We start from the raw sequence: 22,862 nt of genomic DNA, 5'->3' as shown, positions 1-22,862 counted from the left end.
ATTTTATTACCTGACAATCGTTTTATAGTTAGTATAAACCTCTGGAAAATAGTAAACAGATAATCAACTCAAGTGGTAATCGAACCCACGCCTGAGCACACCTCCGATTTTCAAATTTAGTTTATCAAAACATTCAATTAATATGATGTAATTTTTGTTACTTACATAATCTTACTTCATGAGCTGCGTAATATTAATATGAATTGGCGATATCTGATTATCACAGTTACACGTCCAGTAAAAGCTCTCTGCACTTTTGTCCACTCAGTAATCACTGTAGTAAAGTCAACTTCAACTTGAAGAACTTAGAACAGATGCAGCCCAGTACCTTTGCTGCCACAACTTGAAATGTTTACAACTTTAATAAAGGAAACGTGCAGTGGAATAAAAATATCTCATAAAGATCCAGTTATTGAAAAGACTACAATTTATTTTTAAATCGACAAAAATGATTGTGTAATGATACATTACCGGATTGTAGAAATTTAAAATTAATATAGGGCAGATCAGATCAGATCAGATCAGACACTAAGGTTTTGGTGCAAAAATAAGGTTCAGATTAAAATAAAGGGTGTATTTAATGTACGTAAATTATTAGATATCACGAAGTTACATGTCAGCATTTTTACCACAAATAAATTTATACAGAAGTTACAAACAAGCAATACATAAAAACAAACAAATAGAAAAAAAGACAGATATAGAAATGAAGCTCAGATTAAGAGTAGGGGAAGGCCAGAAATCTGCGATAACTAAGGATTTGGATATTAAAATTGCAAAGGATGCGATAAAAGAAATGTAGGGATGTGATCAAGAAATGCAACTAAAGTGGAACTGTATAAAGATCGATAAGTTTGAGAGAGAGAGAGAGAGAGGAAGTGTAGAATCAAATGAATAGAGAAAAAATATAAGTAGGCCTATTTATTGGAAGTGAGAATAATGAGAAAGAAAACTTATGTGTAGGTGGAGTAGTGAAAAACTGAAAATGAGCGCAAATAGCAAGAGTGAATAATAATAGCGAAAAAGTGTTAAGAGAATTGAATAAGTGACAACAAGAAAGTGGTGCTAAAATTTGAACTTTGTAACAGTAAAATAATATAAAAGAAAAATAGGAGAAAAGGTCAATGAAAAAAATAGGGTAAATGACACAATATGATAATGTATAGACAAAGTGAAATTAAGATTTTAGTGAATATTAGAGAAAAAATGGTGTTGAAAGAAGTAGCCTATGTATTATCTCTGGTCCTGGTCCTGGTCCTTGTCCGGGTCCGGGTCCTGGTCCTGGTCCTGGTCCTGGTCCGGGTCCTGGTCCTGGTCTGAGTCCTGGTCCTGGTCCTGGTCCGGGTCCTGGTCCTGGTCCCGGTCCTGGTCCTGGTCCGGGTCCGGATCCTGGTCCTGGTCCTGGCCCTGGTCCTGGTCCGGGTCCTGGTCCTGGTCCTGGTCCCGGTCCGGGTCTGGGTCCTGGTCCTGGTCCGGGTCCTGGTTCTGGTCCTGCTTCTGGTCCTGGTCCTGGTTCTGGTCCTGCTTCTGGTCCTGGTCCTGGTCCTGGTCCGGGTCCTGGTCCGGATCCTGGTCCGGATCCTGGTCCTGGTCCTGGTCCGGGTCCGGATCCTGGTTCTGGTCCTGGTCCTGGTCCGGGTCCTGGTCCGGGTCCTGGTCCGAGTCCTGGTCCTGGTCCTGGTCCCGGTCCTGGTCCGGGTCCGGATCCTGGTTCTGGTTCTGGCCCTGGTCCTGGTCCTGGTCCGGGTCCTGGCCCTGGTCCTGGTCCCGGTCCGGGCCCTGGTCCTGGTCCGGGTCCTGGTCCTGGTTCTGGTCCGGGTCCTGGTCTGGATCCTGGTCCTGGTCCTGGTCCGGGTCCGGATCCTGGTTCTGGTCCTGGTCCTGGTCCGGGTCCTGGTCCTGGTCCGGGTCCGGGTCCTAGTTCTGGTCCTGGTCCTGGTCCTGGTCCGGCGGGTCCGGGTCCTGGTCCTGGTCCTGGTCCTGATCCGAGTCCTGGTCCTGGTCGGGTCCTGGTCCTGGTCCTGGTCCTGGATACAGCAGTTTTCCTTTGTTCAAACATATTAAATTGCCCTTTCATATCATTTTTGTTGTATCTCTTTCTACGTTTTACCCTGATTACCTGTAATTTGTAAGTACGTTTCATGCAGTTTTTATTTCTTCCACCAGACAGTATTGTTATACCATAAATAAATTTAAAGAAAAAAAAATGGTCTTGTGGAATGAGAAAAACGCTAAGAAAATAACATCCCAAGATAATACTGCTACATAATCAGTGCATTGATAAGCATATATTTTTCACGAAGAAGTATACAATGGTAATACTTATCATTTAAAATTATTTGGACCACAAAAAGCAGCAAATATTCTTCATTTAACAAAGGAAATCGGATGTTGTATTCACTCACAAATTCAAAGCTACAAATCTCTTGAAGTAATTTCCAAAAGAACCGCTCATGTTATTGCAAGAGCGCAGTGAACAAAATCTATTTTATAGTACAACTTCTGTCACTCATATATGTCACCAAAGTTACACTTATTTCTAGTTTAATTTCATGGTAAATTTAAAAATAAATACCAGGAAATTATCCGTGTATCGAAATTAGCCGAGTTTTCCCTATTGATTAGGAATTATATAGCAATAAGTTTTTCGAGAAATAATACTAAGAGATTAATTATCAAGGAAGTACAGTAATTTAGAGTAAGGTAAATAAAAATTACAAATTTTACTGAATAGAAGCTTGTGTGGAATTGAGGGCAATTTTAGCTACAGAACTACGACGGCACGAGAAGGCAATAGCAGAATGCAGTTAATTCTCAGTTAGCAAGATGCAGTGTTCACAACAGTAATTCAGAAAACGGGAAACTTCTATAACACTATGATATGCCAAAGCATTTAATATTATCTGGAAAATGAAATTATGATTTAACAACATTCAAACATTATACTAATTTTATAATATTATAAAACTATTTTATCTTCCTGTATTTAAGGTGCGATTACAATTGTAGCTGTAGATTTAATTTTTCTAGAATTTGTCTTTATTAAATTGGTCTTTTCAAAATTATTTCACACATATGTACAGTACATATGCACTCATGTAGGCCTAATGGATACGAATAGGAAACTACATTGTGTAGCTGATAATAATTTATTTAACTGTTCTAATGTTGTTATGTTAATGCCGATTATTGTATATTATTTCAGGCACCTACCATCTGCCCAAAGCCATTTCGTATGTTTTTTTTTTTTATTTATGTAGTAAATTTTAGACGTATAATGAAATAAATTGCAAGAAAACTCAATATTTTGTGTACGATGTAAATTTAATATCGGTAACATTAAGTAACATCCAGTGTTATACTTAAAATATTGGTACAGTAACCATTTAGATTATATAAACGCAAATAATTTATTTTTATTAGCGTTTCTCGAAAGGATACATGCTTCAGTTGCCTTTGATATAACATTGTTAGTCCAAAATTACATTTATGACTATTAATCGCTCTTTAATTGTTCCCTTTAATTTACATTTCCAAAAAAAAAAAAAAGAACATGACAAAGAGATTTATCAACTTACTTTAAATGATTTTTAATCCAAATAAGCCTAATATTCAAAGAAAATTCTGGACGCTGTTTTCTTCTCACAATTATGTAAATAATTTATATTTAACTATATATCTAATTGTTTTTGTAACGGCTGCTCAGAGTTCGCTGTGGTGCTCCATGGATGGGTAATTTTTTAAAACATTGATCTGCGAGTATTGCATGATATTTCGTAAATTATAAAATACTACGGAACTCATGTTCAATAAAAATGATTTGTAAGTTTTCTGAAACTAGTTATGATAGTAAAGGGAAGTTGACAGAGTCCCTTTTCTTTATTCTTTGTAACTTATTTAATTTGCAAAAATAAACTGTACGAACTGTATGCTTTCAACGGTTTCACTACATCTAATACAGTTACTTAACCTTTATTTTAAAAAACATCTTTGTAGAGTGGAATAGATTGTACAACTAATTTCATCTTCGGAATATGTATGATAAGAACTTCCTTGTGTTAAATATTAACGTACCTTGTTAACATGTTTCGACCTATTTTCAGTAATCTTCGGAACTGGTCGTTGTTGATCTTGGCGCCTCTTGTTTCCTGTGTTGGTGCGTTCGTAGTGTAGAGTCAAAGAGTGTATGTATTTTGAAATTGAGTTGTGTGTTGACTGTACACTACGAACGCACTAACACAGGAAACAAGAGGCGCCAAGACCAACAACGACCAGTTCCGAAGATTACTGAAAATAGGTCGAAACATGTTAACAAGGTACGTTAATATTTAACACAAAGTTCTTATCATACATATTCCGAAGTGATACAGTGTTAAAAGTTGTGTAATCAAGATGTATAACTAATTTCAGTTGGCTCTAAATACATTGATACAAATGGTGCGAACTTGAGAAAGAGCCTAAACTATGTTTTTCCTTGGTATCACTAAATTTAAATGCACTTATTATCTGTTTCTATGTAGAACGGGAACATTGATATATTTTCTTAGAAATTGTCCTTTTACTTTTCAAAAATCCCTGTTTTTCAGATGTCATTCATTAAAATCCTTTGCTCTAATATAAATTTCAGTGGTGTAATTTGAGCGAGCTAATCTAGAGAACTGAAATGTGAGGATTCGATCGCTAAGTGTAACTGAAGTGGAGCTGAGGAAAAGATCTAGGAATAATTAGTTAAGTGTTAAGGAGAAGACGCATAGAATAAACCAGTGAAAGGGAAATTAGTAAAGAGAGTTAAAATAAGTCATAAATGGTAAATAACCAACACTGAGTGTTTTATGTAGTACAGAGAGGAAGAATCTGGGAAGTGCAGTAGACAATAAATGAAAGTGAGTGCAAGTAGGGAGAAGATATACCAATGAAACAGAAAGAGATATAAGTGAATTGAAGAAGACTACTAAGGAAGTTACTACAAACATTCGAATTTTGTAACATTGAATGAATGCAAGAGTAAAATTCTGAGAAAATGTCAGTGAAAAATAGGGAAAATAATGTAGTACAGTAAAACGTAGAATATAGATACGTAAAAATTAGTGAATTTTAGTCAGAGATAAATATGCTTGAAGATAAAAAATTAGGGATAATAGTAATAGAAGATAGCAATGACAGTAGAAGAGGATTAGTTGGATTGTAGCCGAGAGTGTTTCTAAACAAGAATAATGTACACAAGTATTGCATAGTTATCAGGAATAGGATAGACAGAAGATAAAGAGTATTACAACTACTACTACTACTGCTGCTGCTGCTGCTGCTGCTGCTGCTGCTGCTACTACTACTACTATTGCAACTACTACTGCTATTGCTGCTAATATAAATTGTTGTTTTCTATTTGTTTTTACAATGAAACGACTTAAGAGCCATAATCAGATAGTTCACCCTTTTCAATGTACCAAAATAAAAAGAAAATAATTGTTATTAAAAATGAATTTTACTGCACTCATCTCAAAGTTTAAGTGTGCTGTGATTTCCGAAAACGGTTAACAGCTACTCACTAACGTGTGCTTAATAGTAATATATTTTTTAATTTCTGTAGTGACTCTTGTCTTCGTCTCCCTCTGGAACTGAATTGATATTCTCACTGAATCAGTTATACTGGCTTAAATATTTAATACTGGGTTGCAAGGGACAGTGAAGTGCATTCCATAACCTCTCCTATCCAAAACCCAACCTCAACCTGCTCGTGGTGCAACCTGCTTTTACAGATGAGGCTCTGGGGACCGAGTATTGGCGGTATAACCACACCATCAGGAATAGAGGAAATGCTATTTCATCTCTTACACTGGCCTGCCACTGCGTAGAAATGTTCCACAAGTGGTACTTGTGAGAAAGGTCGGTGGACTCTAAAACTCCTCCCGGCCAGGTCCGATGGACCCATTAACCAACGACAGGTGTGGCCTTCCAGTCATACTGGGGGTTTACGTGAGTGGGTGATGTAACCACCATTACAAACAAAAAATTGGTGCCCACTTAAAAAACGGTTACACTTATGCTAATCTGTGAAGTTCTACCTGATGGATCCACCACAGAGAAATATTGGAGAGCAAGAACGCTAATGGCTTCGTTGCCAAAGCCCGGCATTAGATAACAACAACAACATATTTAATACTTTAATTTAGACGTGTAGTTGCAAAATCAGATACATCACTTTTTTTCCGAAATGAGTTAATGTTGTATTTCATATCTTCATATGATTCTACAACTGTTATAGCACTGTTATGCTCCAAAGCCAGATACATAACATGGATTTGTATAATGAAAAAGAGAATTGGTTGCAAATCCTTAGTTCCTTGCAAACGTTTTTCCTTCGTACTGAAAAATTATGTTTTGATTTTGCAACTATACGCCTCAATTCACTAATGGAACGGGTTTTATAATCTTCACATAACCGATACACACTCTTACCCACCCATGCACACGACAGACACAAGCTGTCACTGGCCTTCATAGATTATTTCCGATACATGTAAATCTTATTTTTAAGGGGAGATGTTGTATAAATTGAATTCTTACCTATTTTATGATAATTTCTTCATTTTTGTATATATAAATATCATTGCTGCAACAACTTAAATTTGAGATTACTTACTTACTTATGACTTTTAAGGAACCCAGAGATTCATGGCCGCCGTCACATACGCTCATCATTGGCCTCTATCCTCATCAAGATAATCCAATTTCTACCATCATATCCCACATCACTCAAGTCCATTTTAATATTATCCTCTAATCTATGTCTCGGCCTTCCCAAAGGTCTATTTCTCTCAAGCCTCTCAACTAACAATCTATATTCATTTTGGAGTCGCCCATTTGAGTTTAGTAAAAATAATTGGGCAGAAATGTTGGGGGGGGGGGGAGTATCAAGGCACTGTAGGTCACGATAGTGAATATATCTGAGCCATTTTTAAGATAAGTTCAAAACCTCTTTGTCATTTTACTCCTAAAAGAACATTCTTTAAAATGGTTGTATCATAAATTTGATATTCGTTTTCAAAATGTGAAAATAAAGAATACATCTTAAGAATCAATTTTGGAGATACCATTAGAGAAACATGTGAGGATATTATTTTATCAAATGCAACAAAATAACAAATCTCTGTTTCACAGAAAGTTTCCTAATTATCTAAGAATGTGTGTTTCAAATAAAATCCATGTATTAATAGTTCGAAGATATAAAAATATTCACTCTTTGTATGAGAATGAAGCAAAAAATTAAAGTTACCAGAAATTGCAATTAAAATTTGGTGTAATTTAAAAACTCTGTGCTTTAAAAATGACAGCCTAAAGGGTTATATAAATGTGCATTAAATTTTGTGCGATGAAATTTTGAAATTTCAAAGATTATTTTAAACAAAGAATTTTTCTTTTTAAAAATTCACTCGTTTTCCACCACATTTTAACCATTCTTGTTCTTTGAAAACCCTATGCATCATAGTTTTAAAGATAGCGCTGCAGTAGTTGACAAGGGCATATATCCTCATTAAATTTCATGCCATATATATTTCTCACATATTAAAGTGTATTTTACAGCAAAAACATTATTTTTCATTCAATGGTTTTCCACCATATTAAAGCCATCCTCCCTCCTCAACATCGCAAGTAGCATTTGCAATGAATTTTCCTATTGCTTTTCTTTTTGTATTAAAGTTTTATTTTCTCATTGCTTATCTATTTTTATTTAATTAACATTAAGCAGGAATCTGAATGTTTATAGAATAATCCATTAACTGTACGTAAAAAAAAGAAAATATGACGCCCGAAGTTAATTTCACCTCTGTCCATTTCAAGTGGTGGATAGTGGTGAGAGTTGCTGGGAAATATACGAATATATTCCCGCATTATTGGCAATTAGTTCGGTTTGGTTAAGTGGTCATAATTTTACCTTAAAACATTGGCGATGAAAGAGTAATGGAACAGAGGAAAAATTCTCTCCGGCGCCGGGTTTTCAGCTCTTGTGGATAAAGCATCAGCACGTAGAGCTGAAAACCCGGGTTCAAATCCAGGCGCCGGAGAGAATTTTTCTCCATTCCTTTACTCTTTCATCGTATTATGATGCAGAATATCTGCATGGAAATATCATATGTACTTCGGTACATTAGAATAATATATATGATATGCTTCGTGATTTAAGACGGCGATTATTCCATCGGATCCCTACCAACTAGTCACTCATAACGAGTGCACCTCAGCACATGTGTGGACTTCAGTCCTACGTTCATAGACGTCTATGACGTAGTGCAGAGGGCGGCCACTAGAGGGAACCCAAGAGTTGGAACTTAAACTGAGACGATTCTGTCCAACGCCGGGTTGGGTATCCGGTGTGGCTTAGCGGATAAAGCATCAGCACGTAGAGCTGAAAACCCGGGTTCAAATCCCGGCGCCGGAGAGAATCTTTCTCCGTTCCATTACTCTTTCATCGTATGATGACGCAGAATATCTGCATGGAAATATCATATGTACTTCGGTACATTAAAATAATATATATTAAAACATTGAGTTTAGAAAAAAATATTTCAAAATTTTTACCATGTTTCCTTATTAAACTGAAAGCTACGATGGAGTTTTTAATGTTGCTGTTGTTTTCTAATACCAGGCGTTTGACAATAAAATCACTTGACCTCCTGCACTCCAATATTTTTCAAAGATATTGTCATGGTCAGCCACTGAAGCACAGATTTTGAGGGAGTTGTTAATGTAGTTTCAGACAAAATATCACATAATTTTAAAAACTGCTAGCCATTCATAATTACTAACTACATTCAAGAAAACAAAGCAAATGTATGAACTTACCTTACAGTAAGTCCATTGCCATCCAAACATTAATTTCAGTGCACTCTAGTGACAGCAAGAGAAAAAAGGATTTCTTAGGACTGAGGTTAAAAAAAAAGAACTAAGAAAAAACGTAAATCTCTTTCCTATTGTATGGCCATAAAGATATAATTAATTCATAATGTACAGGTCCAAACGTTTCTAAGCGTGATGTGCCTATCAGGAAACAAAATATTTAAATGGAAAATGCGACCACAAGTGTCTATTTATCGCTATATTGAGTGGAACCAAGGGACGGAGCGTGATATTCAGACATATTGTTAGAACATAAAGAAACAGGTCGCCAAATAAAATGAAAGGTTTGATGATAGGTAACATTAAGGAGTATATATAAATTACTATTACTCTAACAGAAGCTTTACTATGAACAAGTGGGGAGAGAAACATGGGAACACTCGGAGGGCAATCTATCTGAAAATGGCTCTTAGAAGTACAATATTTATACTACTTACGCCTCAAACGACAACAAAGCAAACAAAATATATACCTTAAACAAGACCAACACGTCGTTGTTGTTTCCTCATCTTCATCTTCCGTTGCTAAGTGCTCCAATGATGGTCCAGGCATGGAAACTGGCAAGGATTCAGGCATGGGATCTTCCATCGATGATGCTAGCAGAGGAGTTATCAAGGGATCTCGCATAGGCGCTGGTAAAGGATTTTGGATGGGATCTAGCATGGGCGTTAACAAGGCATTTGACATGGGATCTAGCTTGGTTTCTGGCATGGGAACTGGCAAGGAATCTTGTATCGGAGTTGGCTTGGGTGTTACCATTGGAGCTAATATTGGTAATGGCAAGGAATCTGACATGGAAGCAGGCATGGAATCTAATATGGGTGCTGGTATGGGATGTTGCTTGGTTGGTGACATGGGAGCCGGCACGGGATATGGCCTGGGTGATGGCAAGGCATCTGACATGGGTGATGACAAGGAATCTTGCATGAAAGCAAGCATGGAAAATGATGTGGATGTTGGTATGCGATCTGGCTTAGTTGGTGGTATAGGAGATGGCATGGGTTCTGGCAAAGCATCTCGCATGAGTGATGGTAAGGAATCCGGCATGGAAGCAGGCATGGGATCTGGTATGGGGTCTGGCTTGGTTGGTGGCATCGAATCTGACAAGGCATCTAGCATGGGTGATGGCAAGGAATCCGGCATGGGATCTGGTATGAGGTCTGGCTTGGTTGGTGCCATGGAATCTGACAAGGCATCTAGCATGGGTGATGCCAAGGAATCCGGCATGGAAGCAGGCATGGGATCCGGTATGGTGTCTGGCTTAGTTGGTGGCACGGAATCTGACAAGGCATCTAGCATGGGTGATGACAAGGAATCCGGCATGGAAGTAGGCATGGAATCTGGTATGGGGTCTGGCTTGGTTGGCGAGATGGAATCTGACAAGGCATCTATCATGGGTGATGGCAAGGAATCCGACATGGGAGCCGGCATGGCATCAGACACTGGAGCTAGCATGGGTTCTCGCAAGGAATCTGGAATGGGTGATGGCATGGAAGCTTGTATAGGATCTGGCAGGGGTGCTGTTATTGAATCTGATATGAGTGTTGCCATTGGAGCTGGAATGGGGTATGGCAAGGAATCTGACATGGGATCTAATATAGGTGCTTGTATGGGGTCTGGCTTGGTTGGTGGCATGGAAGCTGGCATAGGGACTTCTATGGGTACTGGCATGGGATCTGAATAGGTTGCTGACAAGGAATTCGCCATGGAATCAGACATGGGAACCAGCATGGGGTCTAGCATGGATCCTGGCATAGGCGCTGACATGGAATCTTGCACTGGTAGTGGTATTGGATCTGGCATGGGAGCTGTCATGGGTCCTGGTATATCATCTGGAATGGCTGCTGGTCTGGGTACTGGCATGGGATCTGGCAAGGATGATGTCACAGAAGTTGGCATAGGTGCCGGCGTGTAATATGTCTCGTCGTCATCTAGTACGGGACGTGGCCCAAAAAATATATATCTTACACAAGACCACCAGGCATTCCTTATTCGGTGCCTACGTTCTGCTGGCATGGAAGCTGGCATGGGTAATGGCATAGGACCTGGCATAGGCGCTGACATGGAATCTTGCACTGGTAGTGATATTGGATCTGGCATGGGAGCTGTCATGGGTCCTGGCATATGATCTGGAATTGGTGCTGGTCTGGGTACTGGCATGGGATCTGCCAAGGATGCTGTCACAGAAGTTGGCGTAGGTGCTGGCGTGTAATATGTCTCGTCGTCATCTAGTACGGGACGTGGCCCAAAAAATATATATCTTAAACAAGACCACCAGGCATTCCTTCTTCGGTGCCTATCTTCTGCTGGCATGGAAACTGGCATGGGTAATGGCATAGGACCTGGCATAGGCACTGATATGGAATCTTGCACTGGTAGTGGTATTGGATCTGGCATGGGAGCTGTCATGGATCCTGGCATATAATCTGGAATTGGTGCTGGTCTGGGTACTGGCATGGGATCTGGCAAGGATGCTGTCACAGAAGTTGGCATAGCCGGCGTGTAATATGTCTCGTCGTCATCTAGTACGGGACGTGGCCCAAAAAATATATATCTTAAACAAGACCACCAGGCATTCCTTCTTCGGTGCCTATCTTCGGCTGGCATGGAAGCTGGCATGGGTAATGGCATAGGACCTGGCATAGGCACTGATATGGAATCTTGCACAGGTACTGGTATTGGATCTGGCATGGGAGCTGTCATAGGTCCAGGCATATCATCTGGAATTGGTGCTGGTCTGGGTACTGGCATAGGATCTGGCAAGGATGCTGTCACAGAAGTTGGCATAGTTGCCGGCGTGTAATATGTCTCGTCGTCTAGTACGGGACGTGGCCCAAAAAATATATATCTTAAACAAGACCACCAGGCATTCCTTCTTCGGTGCCTATCTTCTGCTGGCATGGAAGCTGGCATGGGTAATGGCATAGGACCTGGCATAGGCACCGATATGGAATCTTGCACTGGTAGTGGTATTGGATCTGGCATGGGAGCTGTCATGGATCCTGGCATATAATCTGGAATTGGTGCTGGTCTGGGTACTGGCATGGGATCTGGCAAGGATGCTGTCACAGAAGTTGGCATAGGTGCCGGCGTGTAATATGTCTCGTCGTCATCTAGTACGGGACGTGGCCCAAAAAATATATATCTTATACAAGACCACCAGGCATTCCTTCTTCGGTGCCTATCTTCTGCTGGCATGGAAGCTGGCATGGGTAATGGCATAGGACCTAGCATAGGCACCGATATGGAATCTTGCACAGGTACTGGTATTGGATCTGGCATGGGAGCTGTCATGGGTCCAGGCATATCATCTGGAATTGGTGCTGGTCTGGGTACTGGCATGGGCTCTGGCAAGGATGCTGTCACAGAAGTTGGCATAGGTGCCGGCGTGTAATGTGTCTCGTCGTCATCTAGTACGGGACGTGGCCCAAAAAATATATATCTTAAACAAGACCACCAGGCATTCCTTCTTCGGTGCCTATCTTCTGCTGGCATGGAAGCTGGCATGGGTAATGGCATAGGACCTGGCATAGGCACCGATATGGAATCTTGCACAGGTACTGGTATTGGATCTGGCATGGGAGCTGTCATGGGTCCAGGCATATCATCTGGAATTGGTGCTGGTCTGGGTACTGGCATGGTATCTGCCAAGGATGCTGTCACAGAAGTTGGCATAGGTGCCGGCGTGTAATATGTCTCGTCATCTAGTACGGGACGTGGCCCAAAAAATATATATCTTAAACAAGACCACCAGGCATTCCTTATTCGGTGCCTACCTTCTGCTGGCATGGAAGGTGGCATGGGTAATGGCATAGGACCTGGCATAGGCGCTGACATGGAATCTTGCACTGGTAGTGGTATTGGATCTGGCATGGGAGCTGTCATGGGTCCAGGCATATCATCTGGAATTGGTGCTGGTCTGGGTACTGGCATGGGATCTGACAAGGATGCTGTCACAGAAGTTGGCATAGTTGCCGGCGTGTAATATGTCTCGTCATCTAGTACGGGACGTGGCCCAAAAAATATATATCTTACACAAGACCACCAGGCATTCCTTCTTCGGTGCCTATCTTCTGCTGGCATGGAAGCTGGCATGGGTAATGGCATAGGACCTGGCATAGGCACCGATATGGAATCTTGCACTGGTAGTGGTATTGGATCTGGCATGGGAGCTGTCATGGATCCTGGCATATAATCTGGAATTGGTGCTGGTCTGGGTACTGGCATGGGATCTGGCAAGGATGCTGTCACAGAAGTTGGCATAGGTGCCGGCGTGTAATATGTCTCGTCGTCATCTAGTACGGGACGTGGCCCAAAAAATATATATCTTAAACAAGACCACCAGGCATTCCTTATTCGGTGCCTATCTTCTGCTGGTAGGCAATTGGAATATGGTGGTGACATGCGATCTGGCATGGGAGATGGCATGCGGGCTGGCCTGCGAAATGGCATGTCAAATGAAATGGGAGCTGGCCCACGAAACCTATATCTTAAACGAGACCAGAGGCTCATTGCTCTTGGCGTGGGAGCTGGCATTCCAGTTGGCATGGGGGCTGGCACGGGATCTAGTATGTGACTTGACATGGGAGCTGGAATGATATCTTGCATTGAAGCTCGCATGGGGTCTGGGATTGATTCTGGCATGGGAGCTGACATGGTTTCTGGAATAGGTACTGATATGGTATCTTGCATGGGAGTTGGCATTGAATCTATCATGAGAGATGACATAGGCGCTGGCATGGGTGCTGGCCTGCGATTCAACATGTGAAGTAGCCAAAGAAATAAATACCTTAAACAACGCCAGCAGCAACTCTTCGTTCTCCTGTCATCTTCTTCTTCTGGTGGGTTCTGTAATGATGGTGCTGGCACGGGTGATGGCACGGGTGATGGCACGTGTGGTGGCACGGGAGGTGGCACGGGTGGTGGCACGGAATGTGGCACGGGATCTAACATGTGAGTTGGGATTGGTTCTGTCATGGTAGCTGGCGTGGTTTGTGGTATTGTACCTGGCTTGTCTTCCATGTATCCTGGTAAGTCTGCAAGAAGCAAAATAAACTTGATTGTTATGCATGTGTCACTGCATTCACTTACTTTCAGTGAATGACATAGACCTATTAGTAAGGCGAGGATACGTATTCAACTGCATAATTTACTCTCCATTTTCAAGTCATACAAAATCATTTTGTACATGTTTTGAACGACAGTAGTAACGAATATACAAAATTAACTGTACCTTTTTTTCATATTTCAGGCGTTCCTGTGTATATTAACTATTGAGCATGCTATGCAGCATATTTTCAGGACTTCATGGCATAAAGCTTCAAATTAGCATACTTGGTAAAAACAATAATAATCTTAATTGTCAGCACATAATATTTTTCTCTTAACTGTACTCGATGGCGGAAATTCCTTGCATATGCATTGTGGATTGGCAAAACCAAAACAATCACACTATGCATTTGTTCCATTGCACTACTGCGCAACAAGAACCATTTCCAAAGACATCTATCTACCTGACTTCATCATCATCCATACAAGTTTTAGGTCATGTGGTCTATTAGATCTCATAATAAAGAGTAATTTTCTCTCAAACTCTTTATGGGGCTTCCCAGAAATCTTTTCCCCTAAGATAGATAGTGAAGCATAGCTTTTGGGATTCTGTGGGATCTCATACATCGCAAACGTCTCATGCAATTGTTCTCATATTTTGTATGAAATTGAGTATTGATTACAGGCCGAGTTCTTCCATTACTTCATCGCTGCACTTATGGTCTCATTTTTATATAATACTGTTCTTCGCATAAATCTTATTTCATTAGCTGTTCTTTCCCCTTAATATATTTGCCTCACTACCATAAGTCCATTCCTGTGGAGTAACGGTCACCTCGTTTGGCCGCGAAACCAAGTGGTCCGAGTTCGAATCCCGATCGGGGCAAGTTACCTGGTTGAGGTATTTCCGGAGTTTTCCCTTAAGGGAATAAGAGCAAATGCTGGGTAACTTTCGGTGCTGGGCCCCGGACTCATTTCACCTGGATTATCACCTCCATTTCATTCAGACGCTAAGTAACGTGAGATGTTGATACAACGTCGTAAAATAACTCAATAAAATAAAAAGAACTGCCATAACTGAGTACAGGGTTTGTTGAAGTCGTATTCTAGTGCTTTTCTGTACCAGGGAAGGTTTCATTACTCTATTGATCATTTCCATAGTCTTGGAGTGTTTTACAGTTTTGCTCATTATTCTAAATAATTATCAAATGTTAATTTGTAGCCAATATATGTAATATCATTTGCTCTTTCTAAAATTTTGTCTTCCAAACATATTTTACTAGGGACAAGCTATTTTCGCCAGAAGGCGAAACTTTCTTTTTCTGTATTATTTCCATGTTATATTTTGCAATGATATTTTACTAATGTACTGAGTATTGTAGATCATTTTCTGTAGGTGCTATTAAAACTAGGTTATCCACAAATATTAATTAACATATTTTTAAATATCTGTTTACCTCTAACTCTTTATATCGCATGGCTCTCCATTCCTGAATAATTTTTTTCGTTTGCATTATAAACAGAAAAAGAGAAACACCGCAAATCCGTTTCACTCCTATGTTAATTTCGAGCCATTCTGAGGTCGTGTTATTCATTTTGTCTAAAATTAAATTTATCCTACCTGACTTAAAAATCCCATAACCACCTTCTCCTGTTTCACTTATTCTCAGTTGGCATCTCTTTTGATAAGTTTATTCATACACACTAACATCTATGATCGTATCACGTGTGTAGGATCTTTGGGTATATCTGTAGGCCATGGACTTTTGTTCTGACTCTGTTTTTATTGTCGTGTGTTATAAATGGCTTGTGTTCATGTAATTGATTTAGATTTTATTTTAATGTTCATGATATTGGTGATTAAGGGTGTTATGAATCATGATATGCAAATTTCCAATCCAGTATATGCCTTCGTGACTGAGGGAAACCATGAAAAACATGAGTCAAATTGGCTGGGCACGGAGTTTTAACCCAGAATTTTTCGAATATGGGCCTAAAACATTACCAGTTTTCTTTATTGCTTATCCATTTTTGTAATTTTATTGTTAGTTACAATTATAACAATAAACGTTACATTACAATAGACTATTAGGTCATGCTGTGTTGTGCAATACTGTCCAGTTGTGCAATTAAACGGTCTTCGGAGTAAACTTTGTTACTTAATCTTTCATCCAGTGTTCGCACTATGTAAGTTTTCGGGGCACTGTACTGGAATGTGACGCTTTTTAGATTGTAATAATGGTGAGGGTATACCTTGCACCAAAATATATGACGGTCTTTCTTCCTGGAATTGTAAACCCTCGTAAATCCCTATCTTCTTAACCCTTAGGCGCGTGGCATAAATACAATGTGATAATGACTTCAGGAATTGGCAACTCAGCTAAATTTTATATAAGTGTCTATCTGTAGCATACAAGAGACGTCTAATTTGGGTCGGATGAGATCGGTCGAGATCGGTCGCGCTGTGAGGAGTAGAAATTTTCAGGTGTAGCTAGCTATATTGTATGTCGAGTTCTTATTGGCTACCATCGACTAATGTGTGATTCGGAGACAAATAGAAATGTCGCTCTCAAACATTCCATGTGACGTCATAGAGAGGTCGGGCTTCGCGATCAGCTGTATGCTCTGTGCTATTGAAGAGAGATAAACGTTTCAATTTCGATTATAAAGTAATTCATTTCACTTATAGAATTAGTTACAAAACACTTTGACATTTCGACGGCTTAGTGTCAAAGGACACTATCGCCAAAAATCGACTTTCTGAATTATTTGTAGTATCATGTTGTACAAAGTAGCCTTTATAATAGTGTGAAAGTAATATGTCTCTACAAGTAATAGTTTTTTTTTGTTTTTTTTTTTTTTTTTAGATAGTGTTGTGTTAATTTAGACAGATGCTGAGTGTCAAACAACACTATCTAGACTTAGTTTTCTTTGACAATAATAAAATATAAACTAGAAGAACACTGAGTTGAGATAGTGTTCTTTGTCTCTAAATTATTTAACATTTCTAAGATTTTATTGGTGACACTTCCTCAGAACATACAACCAAGAATGTAATACAATCACCATACTGTTTATTGTTAAAGATTTGATAATTTTTTTATTAATAGAACACGCATTCTTAAATCAATTCAGTTTGTAAGAAGTTTACAGTTTGTAATAAACGTTCTATATCTGGACTGTACACCTTAATCAAGGTAACAGGGTTGATGAATTGGTATTAAATGATAAAACATAGGTAGCACAGTAAGCCTAAGGTTGCGGTGCATCCGGATCAATGATGAGCCCAAATGTTGGGGGAAGGGAAATTCAGGAATGCTAATGTTCAGACAGAAAACCTTTCATATTAACGTCATATTTTCAAAAATAATTTTAATATAGCTTTTCATAATCCCAGAAAGCATCAATGCAATAAATGTTATAAATATGATCACATGTTTGAACTTAAGAAGATAGAAACGGAGGCAGTTCGTCAGTCCCACATTGAAAGAAAGGAAGCAGCTCAAGTAAAAGAAAATTACAAAATTATGGCATCAGTGAACGTTCTTTACTTTTTTTAATTTTATTTCGAAGCTGTGCGCTACAATCCAAGTTTTAAAATGGAATGAGTGTTTTATAAACGTAGATTAGCTGTAGGCCTATATAATTTGACCGTGTATGCTGTAGCCAACAGAACAGCACAAAATTTTATATGAAACGAGATAATTGCAGAAAGGGAAGCTGCAGTAGTACCATCACGTCTCTTTGCTCAAATGAAAAAACTGCAGAATGGTAAAAGGTTCTATTTCATGTTCGATACTTGTGGAGGAATGTGCTTATATCAACCATGCTCCTCTACGCTGCGAATGTTTTTGACATACCTCAAATTGAACATATTTTTTTTAACCAGGACATTCACAAATGGACACAGTCCACGCGAACATTGAAAAAAAAACAACCAAACATACAGAAATATTTGATCCATCAGGGTGATACACTATACTTTAAGCTGTATCAAAAATAGAAGTGAAACAGAGTGATTTAATTATGTAAGAGAAATTCAGAAGACATTAATAAAGAACAAGAAAGTTGACACTAACGGAAACATTGTAAGATGGCTGGATATAGTGTGGTTCCAGTATCGGAAAAGTAACAGTGAACACTTATCATTTAAATACAAGTATGATGAAGAATTCCAAAAATTCAATGTACAAAGCAAGATTACACTTGGATTTAGGCTGGATAATCGTCAGCTTAAACCAAAGCATCAAGGAGCACTAAAAATATACAAGATTAGAAAATTAAAAATCTATTGCAACTGTGTAAACAGAATATTTTACCAGGAAATTACCAATTCTTTTACAACAGTTTAAAAATGGAGAACAGGAAATCGTAATATAAGATACAGTACTCAAAATGAAGAGCAATGAGTGATTATAAAATTAAGAGGAAATTTCAAATTTTTATATGAGAGGTGTAGATATTGATACTGTTCAAAACATAAAATACTGAATCAAATATAATATAATATATTCATATTATAATTTTATTCAATGTCATTTAGGGCACAAATTCTGAGTAAAGTGTGTTTTCTTTTCATTACGTGCAGACAGACTTTTAAATGAACTGAATTTGTAGAATTCATTATTTTTTAAATAAATTGATCATTAATTGAATAACTTTTTCGTCCAAACCCTCATCAGCTGTGGTATATTAAAGTAACATTAGCAATATTTAAAAACACTGATGTTCTAAAATGCAATGTAAAAATGAAGATAACTTTGCTCTTTTATTATTTTATAAATGCACTGTTAAAATTATTATTTCAGATAATAGTATAAATTGATCTAATAATGATAATATTATGCTTTTATGCTGTGTAAATAATATTAACTGGTATTTTTATAATCTTACTGATATGTTCTAAGTTTAGGTAATATTCCTTTATGAAGAAGAAGAAATTGATATTTGCTGCTCACCACAATAATTAAATTTATTAATTTGCATTGTCAAATAGCTATAATTTCTTATTAAAATGTTTAAATTCAATATTTTGGCATTTATTTTTAACACTGTCTACTAAATTGAAAGCTTCGTTAGTAACAAAGAACACTATCTCCAAAATGTGTTAACTTTTAAGACAATACTAAAATATTTCTAGAAAATATGTACTGTATTGTATTGTCTTTAGGTTTATATTTGATATATATATGATTTAAATTTTATCAACATATCTCTTAAATTAAAGCAGTAACAATAAAATGTACACAATTAAACTGTTTTTTGCCTCCCCTGTAAAGTTGAGATTTTGGAGTTAGTGTCCTTTGACATTAGGCGTCGATTTATTCTAAGTCTCAGATATTGTGTAGTGGTCTAATAAGTGTTACATACATTTGTACGCCAATTGCTTTTAGACCTACACTTCTAAAATGTATCTTATTTATAATTAATAAGTAATGATTGTACAATAAAACATTAACGATTGTACTGTTGGGTCGAGTGAAATCAGTCGCGCATGTGTGATTTTGGTTCGATGCTTGTTTCCTGCATGTAAGGTTCCTATATTGTACTAACATAATATGAATATCCCCACAAAAAATTGATTAAATCCAACATAAATAATTAATATAAGAACATCATTAATAGTATGTTATGAAATACCATATAGGTCACTCACCATTTAAATCCAATCTACAAATGAATGTGTAGATACCAGTTTTTCACTTTACAATGCTGAACTGTACATCACTGTATATAAATCTTGCCACCCATAGATAATGTCAGGATAAAATGAATAAACTGTCTTATGAAGAAACGAATTTAACAAATACAATATTACTAAATAACAAACAAACAACAACACTAAAGAAACATGAACTGTTCATATATTTTATTGATCTGTTTCCTTTCTTTGCAAAAGTGACAGAGAAATATTTAGAACTTCTTTGCGGATTGGTTTGCTCATATCAGATTTGTTTTTGTATTTCTCTTTTGTTCAAAACGGTCAGTCTGTCGAATAGTCTATCTCTGGTTAATTTCATGAGAGTTGATATGTCTTTGTCTAGTCTTCTTGTTTTTTTTACAGTGTAGGTATATGTGCTTTAGAGCACTACGTTGCATCCATTCTATGTGCATATTAATATCTATACCACAATTATTTCCTACGGCAGCAGGCCCAACACACTACGTTCTTCATGCAGTAGTAGTAAAATATTAAAAAAATAATGATAATTCAGTATCACCTGTTAAATACTGAAGGATTCCTACCAAAAGTTTAGCATAAGTGTTCTCGTCATTTTCTGTGTGAAGAACTCGTAAATACTTGTATGTTACTGCCTGCTAGGTTAAATCTTTTATTTTATTCCTAATGTTCTTACTCCATACTTTTTCGATGTGCCAGGTGTAAAACAAGCGTTTATCGGGAGGGCCCATCGCAGTTACCCAAGCTTTATACAGTGCGATCCAAAAGTCCCTCCGCAGCTCCATTAGTTGTAGTAATCCTGTAGACAGCTGGTACGTAATCTTGTAGAAAGTTGACATTTTCCCATTAATTCCGGTTTGACAACCTCACATCCCCAGTCAATCATATGCTTAGCGACCAGTGCTGCCACTTGAATTCTCTGCCTGGTGGATTCTTGGCTGCACCGTGGCTACAGAAGCACTGCGGAGAAACTTCTCGCTCGCACTGTAGTAATATCTATTGCCCAGGCACTTGGAAGTTCTTCATTCGCCTTCTAGCTTCCCGGTATAATTTAGAGTCCTAATCCAAAAAATTTGATGCCAAAGCTGGACATTTTCGTAAACCTTTATAAAATTCTTCTTTCATGTCACTCATGAAGATTTTGTGGCCAGGATACCAATTTCTTGTTTAACACAATTAAAAAACAAAAGATAGCACATTTTCATCTGTCCTATTAGATATTAAGAAAGTCCCTGGAAATCCCTGATTCATTTCATCAACTGTCATTATTGCGATAAGTTGAAATCCATAATCACCCATACCATGGGTAGGCCCTACCATCAATAATTGAGGGGTTTGCCGGAAAAAGGGCGTATACGTCAATATGGCTAAATGAGATACATGCAATCTAAGATTTTAAAACGCACCTGAATAAAATGTTATACACGCATGCAGCCCTTTCCTGCAGGTATGTACAGTACAATCAAAACAAAATTCCGCTATTATAATTAGGGAATTATTCACTACATTTTAAACCGTTTTTCCGAAGAAGGGCATATAGGTCTATCCGCCTTTCTTCCGGCAAAGCCCTCAATTATTACTTTCTCTGAGCCATATGTTTTTAAAATTTCTCCCTGGGCTTTGTATTATAAGAACAAAATCTTCTTCTTTCAAAAAATGTGCTGTCATGTCAGGAGCAGTTCCTTGTGGCTTATAATCAGGGAAAGGAAGTTCATGCCCTAAAAATGTGAAGAATATGTATGCATTTATGCCGTAAAAATTGTTGATAAATATGCTACAAAGTATTCATTATCAGTCTGAGATTATTTTAACAGAATAATAAGGTATAGGTAACTTATATTTAGTCTATGGATTTTGAAATGCTAGCCTCATTGCTGAATGTTCCATTTATGCTGTTACAGTTCACAACTAAGCAGTGTCGTATGTTTTCTGTTGTCGTTCTTTGCCTGTTGTCTCTAAGCATAGCTTTGTAGCGCGATAAATTTCGTTCTACGTCACAAGAAGTAAGAAGGGCTTGCACAAAAGCTGTGAGCTGTTCTACGGAACATTTTGTTGGTTTTTGGGGTGTTTTTCCTTCGAGAATATCTTGAATTTCTTTAAGTTGATAATATCCAGGGTTTTTGGAAAGAATATTTGCTGTTTTCTCATTCACTTTATCTCCTACATTTTTTTGGAACTGATGTTAAACTGGATATTGTTCTATCGAAATCTGCTCAAGACTGCAGTAAAGGAATACTAATTGCTAACTCAAGAGGCTCCCTATGGGGGCGCCATCGTTATGTTCAAAATTCATAAACATAAATTAGTCGTGTTTACAAGGTTACATACTTTTAAAAATGAGGGAAAGACAAATAAACATACATAATAAGCAGGTTCCCTGCATAAATGTTAAAATATGATGCTTTTATAAATAGAGGCAAAATATGCACATTAATGCACAATAAAAGTAATATAATTGTATTCAGAAATGTGTGATTCATGTAGATAATCTTTCAGCATATTCAAACAATGATAGAGAATAAATATGCAAATACATGAACTTCCTTTCCCTACTTATAATACAGAATACACTGATCACTGCTTTCTGTAACTTCCTGTATCCAGCATTACGCATCCCCTCTTCCGAAAGATTGAAGGCTTTCTCAGTATTATACAGTCCTTTTTAGTTAAGAGATGTACTGTTTCTAAACTGGATTCTGTGACAGAGTCTCGTATCTCATTCAATATGGTGTCAAATGGTATCTTGTTAGCTATCTTACTGGCTGTTTCCAGGCGCTGAGAAGAAGAGAGAAACAAATGGCCAAGGTCACTTCCATGCCCAACATGTGTGTCCGTAAATTATAACTTCCAACTCTCTTATTTTCATACTGGCCGGACAAAAAGCATTAATTTTTGCTGCCCTGTATTTGTATATATGCCTTTGTCTGTTTCACGTAGGCATGTAATACTCAACTGTGGTAACAGGAAAAATAGTGATGCTTAATGTTACTTGCTGTTTTCTGACACGCTCTAACTTACTGTATATAAAGTTTTCTCTGGTCTCCACTTCTGTGTTTTTCTTCCATTTATGAACTTCTTCTAAGTTTAGAAATGTTTCCGATTTAGTTGTGATATATTATGAATTTCATTATAATGTTTTAATCATTCATATTTGGTTGTTTCATATGAACAAAGAGAGCAATGATGTTTTGATACATTCTTACGCGTCACTGCTTCTAAATGATGCACCTGACTTTCG

The 22,862-nt window shown here is 37.9% G+C and overlaps 1 protein-coding gene across 1 annotated transcript in view; it reads right to left on the bottom strand.

Moving 5' to 3' along the window:
* Nucleotides 1-409: 409 nt before the first annotated feature.
* Nucleotides 410-22,862, bottom strand: part of LOC138695371 (tetra-peptide repeat homeobox protein 1-like) — a 34,987-nt gene continuing 12,534 nt past the window's right edge. Inside the window, exons 2-3 of the mRNA XM_069819789.1 lie at nucleotides 13,685-13,931; nucleotides 410-2,027 (exon numbers count right to left, since the gene is read on the bottom strand). Coding sequence (XP_069675890.1) covers nucleotides 1,196-2,027; nucleotides 13,685-13,931 — 1,079 coding nt within the window. The 3' untranslated portion in view covers nucleotides 410-1,195. The remainder of the gene's footprint in view (nucleotides 2,028-13,684; nucleotides 13,932-22,862) is intronic.

The sequence above is a fragment of the Periplaneta americana genome, chromosome 2 (assembly GCF_040183065.1).
Source record: "Periplaneta americana isolate PAMFEO1 chromosome 2, P.americana_PAMFEO1_priV1, whole genome shotgun sequence".
NCBI classification, from domain to species: Eukaryota; Metazoa; Arthropoda; class Insecta; order Blattodea; family Blattidae; genus Periplaneta; species Periplaneta americana.
This window is presented reverse-complemented; position numbering and strand designations above follow the sequence as displayed.